At 41.4% G+C, this 12,220-nt stretch overlaps 1 protein-coding gene across 2 annotated transcripts in view; it reads right to left on the bottom strand.

The window, feature by feature from the left end:
* mxi1 (max interactor 1, dimerization protein) overlaps positions 1 to 9,706 on the bottom strand; it is a 31,058-nt gene extending 21,352 nt beyond the window's left edge. The window contains exons 1-3 of one of the 2 annotated variants that reach the window (XM_067581834.1): positions 9,332 to 9,706; positions 6,669 to 6,771; positions 2,015 to 2,044 (exon numbers count right to left, since the gene is read on the bottom strand). In XM_067581834.1, the coding sequence (XP_067437935.1) occupies positions 2,015 to 2,044; positions 6,669 to 6,771; positions 9,332 to 9,560 (362 nt within the window). In that variant the 5' untranslated portion in view covers positions 9,561 to 9,706. Of the gene's footprint in view, positions 1 to 2,014; positions 2,045 to 6,668; positions 6,772 to 7,068; positions 7,606 to 9,331 lie in introns of those variants that run through there. The other variant, XM_067581842.1, reaches the window with a different exon arrangement.
* Positions 9,707 to 12,220: the final 2,514 nt, after the last annotated feature.

Raw genomic sequence — 12,220 nt, 5'->3', positions numbered from 1 at the left:
TTCCAATGGGTTTTGTATTCATGACAGGAATGAAAACACACTGATGCAAAACTAAAGCTATCAAATTCACAAACTAGTGGGTAAATCACCTTGGTAGTCTATTTTTACATTTGGCTACATGAGTATTATTTTGGGGATTCCCCCAAATAGTAGACCAAAAGTTAGTCAATGAGAAGAGTCTTAGTCGACCTAGTTTTCATTGGTTGGTTGGTTGGTCACAGGAAATAAAAGAGCTCCAAGCTACACCTTGTCAACATTATGCCTGGTGGTCAAATGTAGTGAAAGTGGTCCATCTTAAAGGCCAGTCCACCTTAAGTGAGCCTGGGCTGAAGTTGTCGCTAACTTCAAGGCTAACCCCCTTCACTTCAGCTACCCTACTTGTTTCACACATTTTAGTATAAAAACATCTTTCCTAGATGCTTGGGCCCAGAGGGGAGTCAACTTAGCCCCAGCAGGCCGCCATGCTTGCAATACACTTGCGGAAACCCTGCAATGTTAGCCTAACGTCAGTCACTTAGCATGACCACGCTAACGTTTGATAGCCTAAATAAAAAATATATATTGTCATTAAACGTGTGACAACTAATCGACTAATGGCTTGACCTAACGACTATTAGTTAACTAGGAAAATCGGGTGCAGCCCTCGTTTTATTATGCATGGAATTTCATTTCACTGCTTAATTAAATGATCTAATGGTTCATAACTCTGCAGTAACCATAATTCAGCGATATGCCACCATCTAGAGCCTAACCAGCACAGATTCCTTCTGTTCAACCAGCTACAGGCTTTATGCTAGTCGGCTCTGATTGGCAGAGATGACTACAGGCCGTAGAAACAGGCGATACTACAAAGCACGGTGGCAAGAATGTGGAATGAGTGACCAAAACAGCCTTCACACTGTGTTGTAGGAACAAACAACTGAGCTGGCACCTTTTTTTTTGAAAATGTATTTGTGTAGGTGGAATGCTAAAAAAAATGCGATCCCGCATGGGTGCCGCAATCTGCCGGGGCCAGTCAGCCGACTACGGCTGGCCTTGTGTGGCAACGCATATGAGCACCAAGATGACACATCAACTCTTGTCTATATTTAACTCACTGGATGCCTCTCCTTCCAATGTTCCCATCCTTTTAGAAGAGGCTGCCAGGGAAAATGGTGAGAAAAACAGGCCGAGGTGATATGTAATTACGCTGAATGGATCTAGCCTCCCACATCCTTTCATTGTACCCACACCCTCAGAGATAATGAAATGGAAGGCAAGCTTTTTTTTCTATTTACCATAAATCCTGCAAGTCTAGCCGCTCTTATTTATGGTGTTGAAGAAAACCCTTTAGAGCTTGACTCTTGAAGCCTGCAAAGTCATGGAGCATAAACACCAGCAAGCACCCTATGTGGGTGGTGGACTGAATCTGATAAGGGCTTCTAAGAAACCAGTGCTTGCTCTCTTCAGAAGACGATGTGGTAAACCATCGCAAGCTAGGGTGTCTCTGAATACACCACATTTCTTCCACTGTTGATACTATCTTGAATGAAGAGATATAACTCAGTATAGAATCATGTTCAGGCTAGAAAGCCACTCAAAGGACATTTTGTTCAGTTATAGGTCTGACTTTGTTGCCAGTGCTATGTACCAAACAAAAAACATCTCTGCATCAATACAAGCACTGAACTTTTGACTTGAATTCCAGCTCTGCCTGCATGCACCCTTGCCTGCCCGTGTAACTCAAAGCCCTTAGCAGCCAAACTGTTGCATAACTCTAAAAGGTTGCAAAGAGTGTGTTTAAGAGAGGGGAGGTGGAAAAGAGAGGAGGGAATGTCCTTAAATGAACACAACTGGGTCACCCCTTACTTTTGTTTTTAAAGGACCTGTTGAAGAGGAAATGCTTACTTGAGGAAGGGCAAAAACGACATGACGGACTTATTCGCATGTCAGGACAGGGTGTGCATGTGCCTGCAGGCTGTGTTCTATGATTTAAAAAGGTGAAATGTTTTAATGAACTTTAATGCCAACTCACCTATTCTTCTCCAGCTCATTATGTGTGGACCTGCAAGGACAGAAAACAGAAGTTGTCATACATAGAGCAAATTTTAGACACACATGTAGTATCTGTTCCTGAAAAGGGAATGCACTCAGTATGGGGAGATAAGGTGAAATATAAAGATAATAACTATATGAGATGGACAAACAGAGCCTGTGAGAAGCAAAGCGAATTAGCTTGTCGAATTTGATTTATGGATTTATTAATTAATCCCAAACGAGACCAACTCTAGGCCCGGCACACCGGAGCCTTTCTACCAACAAACGTCAAAGTGACAGCCAGGCATGCACTATCATCTCTTCCTTAATAATGCACAACACAACTCTGCGAGGATGTGTGTGTGTGTGTGTGTGTATGTGTGTGTGTGACACTGCAGCCACATGCTCTCTAAAGTTCACACTGTGCATGTATGCGTGCTGCTGGGCAAGTGTGAGCATGCACACACACACACACACACACACACACACACACACATAGCCTCTGCATGCAGCGACCAGGGTTCAGTGCTCTGTTAATAATGTAAAGTGAATCAGCTGGTCCCTGAGAGTATCTTTGTGTGGCAACACACTGAAGGGAGACAATCCCTCCTCCTGATGCTTAAATGGCCGAGTTTCCCTCCCCACAAGCTGCACTCCGGCTCGCTTCAGGAGGCCCAGGTTTTTTAGGGGAGGGTGATGGACACGGCCCCTCCTGAGTCATGTACACGACACTGCTCTATATCGTAGGCCATCAATACTGCAATGCATCTTCTCCTCTCTTTTTGCTTTTAATACTGAACAATCTGCCATCATGTTAATACGGAAGCATGAAATATGGCTGAACTGGGATATTAGAACGGGGAGAGGATTTAGACAGTGGGACCACCAGTTGTCCGAGGTCGCTTTTATGTCTGTTAAAATCGGCCCCCTGCCTCAGAGGAAATGATTTCTTTAAGATGAATTATTTACACCAATAAAAACACCACATGTCTCCATTAGAATACATTACTGTTCATGTAGTTGAGTATGCAAGGCTGGGTGTTAAGTCAACTGTGGCAGTAGATTTGATTTAACATGACATGGTCTATGGTCAGGTTGAGTAGCTGCTATCAAAACAAACAGAATACCGGCACTCACAGATCAGTAGTCTGCTATTTATTTTGGGCAAAAACGAACATGTTGTGAAGCTTAAAGCAATCATCGGCATCAGTAGCTGCTATCACAGCAAAACACGGGGCTCACATGTAAGTCGGCCAAGGCTATTTCCTGAAAACCTGCAAGAGCCTAAGTGCTAACACGCGTGCTTTTGAGAGGTTTCAACTTACATATTGTACAACCCTGTGGTGGTCATGCACGGCTGTGCTCTGCATCAGCCACATACATTTAAAAAAAAAAATCAAAAACTGATGAATCTAAACCAGCTTTATTTGTAAGGCATCCCCCTCCTCTTCCTTACGCTCTCCTGTTCAGCTACTATCATCCCCATAAATGTCATTAAAAAAATGGACATGCAGAAATCCAAAAATGGTTCATTTACTGGCAAAATGAATAGTCACAGTCTTATGTTCACTGCAGGCTTTTTTTTACTTTCTAATGGCAGTGAGTCCACTGGTTTCAGTAACTGTGGTTTTGCTAACAGAAGAAGAGTACTTTCGAGTGCACAGTTTGTGTCATCAGTTGTCACCGTGCTTGTAATCTGTCAGTGTTTCTTAGAAACCCTCATCCAAATTTGTAATCTTTTACAAACTCGGAGCATTTTCACCGTCGTCTGATTGAGTTCAGTCAGTTTCTGGCTGATTATCACACTTCAAGAATGATGAAAAATGAATTATGAGAGACTGTCTCGATGGTGGCTGTTTCAAGTGTTCTGTGAAACGACTGCTTCAACTTGAAAATGATTGCAGAAAATCAAAGGACGAGTGTTATTATAAATGATTGCAGAAACATCCAAGTTTAAAGGCCAGTGATAAATACAGATAGTAATGGAAGTAATGTGAAAAAACCTCAATTATTTTTCTCATAAAAGAAGCAACTTTACAACTGAAAGTCCATTTCTGGGCAATGTTGATGTGACTTACACTGTCTAATACTATAAAAACGAGACACCCAATCGAATCCAAGCACCAATCATCGAGTGACACACACACACACAATCTACACATCTGTATAGCCTTTCATTCAAAGAGATCAATCTATGTCAGCTCGCTTTCCTATAGGCCTTTATCACCACAACACCCTCTCCCTGCATCCTGAATCAGAGATCTGCACATCTGGAGCTCAACAACAATGCCCTACAGATTATGAACTGGCTCAAGGCCAACTTCTGTAGGGATGCATACATATGTGTATGTGTGTGTATATGTACATACACACACACATACGCATACAGAGTGGGTCAATGAGATAAAGCAACCCTGCTATAAACGGTACGCAATGGAGGACAGAGTAAGATAAGCCCATCACTTTAAGCCTCAACACAACCACAGAGGAAGTAGTCGGAACAAGCTGATGCCAGAAAGCAAACTGTATTTAAAGAAAATGTGTTATTACAATAATATCTCTAAGAACTTGCTTTAACATTGTACTTGGAAAGTCCTCTAGGTGATTCTAAGTGAGCAAGAAGATCTAAATGAGTGATTAGGTTGAGGCATGGTGCTGTCATTTTGATGCTGTCAATAGTCAATAATGAGATCCTCAACTTATCTCTTTTTAACATTCAGAAGGAAAACATGAAATCAGACTACATCATCTTTAAATTTAGAAGTTGCAGATGTTACGGTTGGATCATTTGCTTAGATGTCACCAGCTGATGCCTCTACTTCTCTGGACACCATGAACTAACATTGCGAGGTGGTGAAAATGACACACAACTTGGACTAATTTACCAAAATTTCTCACCTATGCCTGCAAGCATAGGAGGACTGTTATAATGAAAGTAGATCACTAATGATACAGACATGAGCACCGGAGATATCAAAATAATGCTGTTTGACCGGTTTGCAAGGTGTCTTGGGAATCAGATAAACTGCATCGCCATACAAGGCTGAGAAATGGTGTCAAATGCTAAATGGTGGTGTTACCTCGCTAGGTGAGTTGTGAACCTGTTTCTGTAGAGAGCAAGATCAACACCAAACATCATTCCTGCACAGTCTAATCTGTAGCGATTATCCCCCGTTATTGAGCATTTACAGAATATTTCCATTCTCTGCTTCTCTCGCTGCCATTTTCTTTCCTGCATGTAAAAATATTTCCAAAAGTTGAAACTCGAGCCGTCTTAAGATGCTTCGTGAAAAATCTTTCACCTTTCCTAGGATTTCATTTGATATTTAATAGAATATTCTTCCACAACATCATTAGTATTCTTGTAGAGTTTGCCTGTGAGGACCAACTCGTAGGAAGCTTTATGAATACGGCCTCAGACCTATATCTGATCATGACTGTTGCCATGCAGAACTAGGCAGCGTTAGGCGCTTATGATGAGTAATGCGCAGTTCCTGTTTGTGGCCCGCTCTTACATTAATATTAAAAGGCTCAGAGAGAGAGAGAGAGAGAGAGAGAGAGAGAGAGAGAGAGAGAGAGAGAGAGAGAGAGAGAGAGAGAGAGTTGGGCTTTCGTTTGATGTATGACTGTCAATGGACAGATTAATGTAAGCAGCCTAACGCCAAGAGAGAACACAATGCCAATGGGTCTTAATTTGGGAGATTCTTGTCTTCTTCTCCAATGGAAGTTTTTGTCATCTGTGAATGTATTAAGCTTGACAAGGACCTTAATCTTTGTGGCAGCAAATGATGTGATGAGACGGTGTTATACACATAGAATAAATGATTAAACCTCACATATCAACAGCTTTAATGCATACTACAAGAAGTAAAACATGAGCGGTGCACCCACAATATTCTTTATAGGATATATTTTTACATAATGGTGAATCATGTTACAACATATGACTGATTTTTCTAAACATCATGAAAAAGGCTCCACGTATTCACCTTTGCACGTCTGCAAACAACACCAACCATAAATAGCAGCTTTTCTCCTTCAGGGCAGAAGAAAAAAATATCTTCTCTCCCACAGAGCAGACAACATTAAATATGGAGGAAAAATTAGTAAATGTACTCTCTTAAAACTTCAAAAAAGAACTAAATTTAAAATAAGGCAAGATATTATGAGTTTATTCAATCAGGGGTGAGAGGACTACTCAACATGACAGGAGACCTTTTTCGTTTTAAAGCCGTCACTTTCACCATGATCCCTAACCTCGGCCACTGCAGTCCTGTTTGACAATCAGCTGATGAAAAGCTAGCAGAGCCGTTGGTGCTTCCCCCTCCCCCCCAAGCCAGCAAAACATCGGTCATATGTGCACCTCTGTATTTAACACGTTTCTCCACGTTTTAGAATTAAAAATAATATCCATGCAAAGTTGTTGTTTTTTTTTTTTAAACACAAAAAGTGTGCTCTCCGGACCGTGTGAATGATGCTTCACCCTTTGGTGACAGCTCGCTGTTTACCAAACACTGCGATATAAAGCATTGGCAACGAGTGTGTAATCACATGCTGCCTGCAACACGTTCCTCCCTCCCAGCACATCACATGGAAAAGGAAAGTACCACAATTGACCCGGAGGACTTCAACATGAAAGAGCAGTTTCTTACCTATTGTGGTTACTGCTGAATTTCTTATTTCGGAATTTTCTTTGCCTCTGGTAGTTTGTGTTCTGGTTTGACGGAAATGTCGAAGCATATCCGTGTTCGCACTCTGTTGAAAGAAAAAATATGTGGTTAACAGTAAGCCACAGGCGAGTTTGGACACTTTCTCTCAACTATTTGCCACAATCCTGTAGGTTACAGCAAACATACAGGTAACGCTTTTGTAATCCTCTCCAGAACGCGGATAAACATGTCCTTTTTTGGTCTTGTTTTGTGAAACACAGCAATTACCGTTACCTATTTCAAAACGCAGTCAACAAGCCAGATTTTTTTTTAATGCTGTTCATTGAGAAAGAGTTGTTTCTCAGCTCCACACACATTTCAACAGATGACTCAGAGTAATTACCTCTTTCTCTCCTTTCTAGGTATTCCGCTGCTTCCAATAACCGTTGGATATTTATCAGCTGAACAGCCGTCATTCTTTCCTGAGGCTGGCTGCCGTTAACGTTAGCTATGCTCTCTTCTGCGTTTAACGTTAGCTTTGCAAACAGCAGAAACGGCCGGCCGCTTTAAAACACAGGGAAGACAGTGCATCGGCTATTACTACGCTGTACGATATTTAAAAAACGTCGTATAATTTATCTTGCTCGAGGTCTTCGCTGGCTCATTAACAGCCTTTGTCGATAGGAGAAGGGGGGAAAAAAATCCAGTGTTTCCAAAGCTAGCAAGCTACAGCCAATCCTTGCCAGGTTTCGTTGTTATAAAATCTCAAAACCAGTGTATGAAAGTAATAAAAGTTTCTAGGAAACCCGATATTAAATTTTTGTTTTTACAAAAATGGATATAAACAATATAAAATATCCCAGAGTGAGCCCAGAGCCAGCAAAGTGCCTGCTGCTGCTCGTTTCCTCTGCTCTCCTGTTTGTTTACCTAGCTGCACAGCTGAGGGGCGGGCACACAACGGAGGAGAGTCCGATCTGGCGCGATGCACTCTGGGAAACTGAGTCTCTTGGTGCGTTTATGAAAACATGCACAAAATTGATCATTCTCACAGTTAAACCTGCCTTATACTGTGTTTTAACAAGTAAAACATACTCTGTGGCTACTTTATGAAATAACTGTAATAATGACAAATCAGTAAATTTTGATAAATATACATTGTATGAATTCATGTGAATTCAAGTCTGAAGGTCTACACAAAATATTCATAAATGATGAGATTGCTGCTACTGATGACAATAAAGAAAAAGTGTTGAAATATGTAACAATATTGGGATTTTCAACATTATTTTTTAGATCACAAGCCTATAATAGTGAATGAGAATAGGACATCTTTTGCCAAAACAAAAAAGCCAATCTTGACTGATTTGTGTCTGCAATAAAATACATCGATTGTGGTGGTTATTTGATATGTTACTGATTAAACACAGATACACATAGCGTGTCATCATTTTCTCTCACAGTCATTCTTGCTAATACAGCCTCCTCTCTTTGCGAAAAAAACCCTACAAGTCCCATGATTCACCAGGACCATGGGCGTGTACTTGCCGGCTGAAGCCAGGCCCAGCAACACGTGACGTCGCCAACGACCTGGAGTCTGATTGGTAGGCAGCTTTGACAGGCGTCGAGGGTTGAGCTCGCACCTGACCAACCACAGACAGACTCTGCGCCATGTGGAAACCTCTGCGGCACGCCCACAAATAGCAGGAAGCAAACAATCGAGAGAGAGAGAAAGAGAGAGAGCCTCTGCGATCGACTGCTGCAAAAATTCCTACTATATTACTCATATTATAATAATATTCGAAGGACTTTTGCAACGCGCATGAGCTAATATATATTGTAGTCGCACTAAACAGCCCTGCACGGACAGATGCTTACGGAAGCCTCGGAAAACAGGCGGTTTTCGCCTCGCTTTTAATCATGAGTTGACAAAATGAAGAGGACATCAAGAATAAACACCAATCGGCTTTAATATATCTTATAAAAAATGTCCTGCAAGGAAATAAGATTTAGACCACTCGCACTTTGAGATCTGCTTCCTTCGATCAACCATGTCCAGTTGCCTTATTTCCTAAAGGCTAGAAATGATAAACTAATATATAAAACAGGCAGGCCAGACATTCCTCATTTAAAAATGTCCGAATGTCCATTCAGGTATGTCCTCTGCGTTTTATCTATAAAGTTTTACGTTTTTTCGACTGAGTCTGCGGGGGCACAATGACATCATCCTAAACTGAGTTGGAGGGCGCTGCAATGGTCAGATTTATCCTATCCGAGTGGTAGCCAGCATGCACACCCACACACACACCCAATCATTATGTCATATTGCTATATCTTTATCTATACTGAAGGGAAAAAATAGCAGATTCGTGGGTTGAGAGTTGTGCAGGCGCAAAGCGATGCACAAGCGCCCCACATGCAGATAATGCGGATGAAAATGATCCACAATATGATGAAAGCATGTATGTTTACACTCTCCTATATCTGCACTGACTATACCACTCATACTAGTCTGGTGTCCAGGCATAGGCTGTGCTTATAGCAGGCAGTGGTGCTTAGTTGAATGAACTCAGTCCTTTGTTGTCTGAGTCTGTTGACAATGAAGTCCTGTTTTCCTGAAATTCAGAGGCAAATGAAAAAAGGATCAAACGCAGCACAAATAAACTCACTTCCGTCCTTCCTGTCGGCGCTCTCAAGAAACCTAGCAGCCTCCAGCAAAACTTGTACATTTTTCAGAAAAGTGTTGATCTGCTCCATGTGGGAGTCTTTGGAGTTGAAGACGTCATTGAAAGGGCAACTAGACATCTCGAAATCTTGCTGATCCAAGAGAGATGCCTCGGAATCAAAAAAGAACTCCTCACTCTTCAAACTTCTTCTTTGCCTCTCACTTTTGGCCATTTTTCCTCTCAGTTTGCGTGGCTTCTGCCGGGGAAGTGCTGAGCGCAGGGAACAGAGAGCAGTGAACTACCAGTGGACGCTGCTCTTGTCAGATGGTTCCTCTTTTCTTTTTTCTTTTTTATGAATGCGGGGTGTTTAATGTGGAGCAGTGGCCAATGTCAGTGGATGGTGGTGCGAAAACGAAAGCCCGCCCTCCTCCCCCCCCCTTGTCTGTCTGAGGAGCTCCGCATGGTCCTTGTGCCTGCCGCTCCTTAGCCCATTGAGATATACGGTATCAATGTCATGTCAACAATACATTGTAATCACAGGATGTAATGTGTTATTTTATATATTGTCTTGACTGATTAGTACAAATCAGAAGAATCAAAATAATGAGAAGTAAGCAGTTGTAATGTACTAGTGAGTATACTACTAATAGAAATAACAATAGCATAGCAGTAGTAGAGATGCTAGTCAATGCTACTATTAACTGCACACTGTATATACTGTTTACACTATGTACATTTGCTCATTCCTGGTCAATATTTCGTACATTTAATTTCTCTGTAATTTAAAATTTAAACATGTAGCAGCTCTTCTCACTTAGATTGATTTTATGTATTTTTTTTTATTGTAAATTTCTTTCTCTTTTTATATGATTTAGGATTACTCAGTTTTGTATATATTTTTGACTGTGATGCACCACAACACCAAGGCAAATTCCTTGTATGTGCAAACCCACTTGACAATAAAGCTGGTCCTGATTCTGACTAGCTGTTATAGTAGTATTTTTTTCAATATACTGTACTGCTATTTTACTTATGTAAGAATCTACATGAGAAAATCTTGCACAAAGAAGCTTTAAAACGTTAAAATATCCCTCAAAAGCTGCTTTAAAATTTAAAAGAAATTCTCAAAGGTTGCATTGAAATGTAACATGTAATAATGAGTGAATGCCCATTAGAAAAAAAAAATCTTTCTGGATGTTTTATTGTTTATTGATATGGTATATTGTGTGGCTATATATTATAATCCCAACTGCTCACAGGAAGTAGTGCAGTAGTGAAATAAAATGTAACAATAAATGATGTGATCTCTATCATGTCAGAGGGATGAGTGGACAGAATTCAAACTAGATTGTTTTAAGTGGAAAATGTAGAAATGACATTAGTGTCGTGAAGCCACTGATAGTCTTTATTACTAACTGAGCATTCACTGTGAATACCTTTCACAGTTGTCCTGTTTACAGTGCTTATGATACTTCAACCTCTATACTCGGCAGTAATAGCATTATCATTGGTGTGGTAGCTGTAGTATATCAGCAGTAGCAGTAAAGGCAATACAAGTTGTTCAAGTAGCAGCATTAGTTGTTGTAGTTGAGTGTTTGTTTTTTTGACATTTCAGGCCTTTGAGATCTGAAACCCAAGATGACTTTCTATAAAACTCTATTCAGGAGGACAGAAAGAACATACAGTACATAACTGTGTGTAGTAAAACACTATCACGCATCTATAGATCCTCCTGTATGTGACTGGAATGGTAACTTAGAGATAAGTCCTTAGCCTTGATCTTGTGCCATTCTCAGTAGACCTTTAGCTGAGCTGTTTTTATACTGCAGCTGAGTCCGTTTTCAACCGGAACATGTCGAGGCAGAGGCCTGTACTCAGCTCTGATACCCCCCTCCTCTGCCACTTCAAAGAGCCAGCAACAGCCCATGATCGTTTGATGTAAAGTTCACAGAGACAGAAACTTTCAAGTCCAACACACAGGGGAATCTCTGAAGGTCCCTGCCGCCCCTGCTCCACCTCTCCACCCTCAGTGAGGGGTGGCTGTAGAGGAAGGAAACCCATTTGAGAGCGGCAGTCCTGTTTGGAGTTTGAAAGGTGCCACCGCCAGCACATTGACAAAATAAGTGGATTTAAAAAGCACTCGGCCACATCCTCTTTAGGATTTTAGGCCAGCTTCTCCATTTCAGGTTACAGGGTGCAGTTTTGTAGACTGTGCCTTTTAGATCGCATTCATCTCCTGCAGTGCATAACACTTTATGTACCAGCAGCGATTAAAAGTATACCATGAAAAGCTGTTGAGGCTTCATAACGCTTTCAACCTCAGGAAGGGTCACAGGGGGTCACAAGCCCAACAGGTCACAAGCAAGTGTTGAACCCATCAGGTCACGTGCCGCAGGAAGGGAATCGAGGAATGCTGCAAAGCAAGAGTCATGTGTCGGTAGGCAGCAGTGATCACAGTGTGAGGGTAAAGAGTTGTGAGACACTATAGCTCAGGGGTATGGATGTCCTACAGACACATTGTTTGTCGCCTCCCCCGTACACAGACAGGTCAAACAATTTCTCTTCACGCTATCATTCTGATTACAGGCCGCCCCATGCTCTTTTAATTAAAAGGCAACACCCATGTCAAAACAAGGGGACAAGCTTAGTCATAAAGCCACAGAGAGCTCAGACTTCAAGAGGAGAGACGGGAACAAAGGTCAAACATTTTCAATAAGACAAGCTCATTTTTTCCGAGCCTAAGGGGCAAACCGCAACAACAACAAGTTAATCCATAAATTAAATGGGGAAAAGGGGTTGAATGGCAAAACTAATGTTGAATGTCTCCCAAGTTGAAATGAAATGGTATGCTGCAACAAGGGTTGTCCTTTAACTGTTATGTCCCTTTATCAT

The sequence above is a fragment of the Thunnus thynnus genome, chromosome 3 (genome assembly GCF_963924715.1).
Source record: "Thunnus thynnus chromosome 3, fThuThy2.1, whole genome shotgun sequence".
NCBI lineage: Eukaryota > Metazoa > Chordata > Actinopteri > Scombriformes > Scombridae > Thunnus > Thunnus thynnus.
The sequence above is the reverse complement of the archived record's forward strand: the minus strand, read 5'-3'. Positions and strand labels throughout refer to the sequence as shown.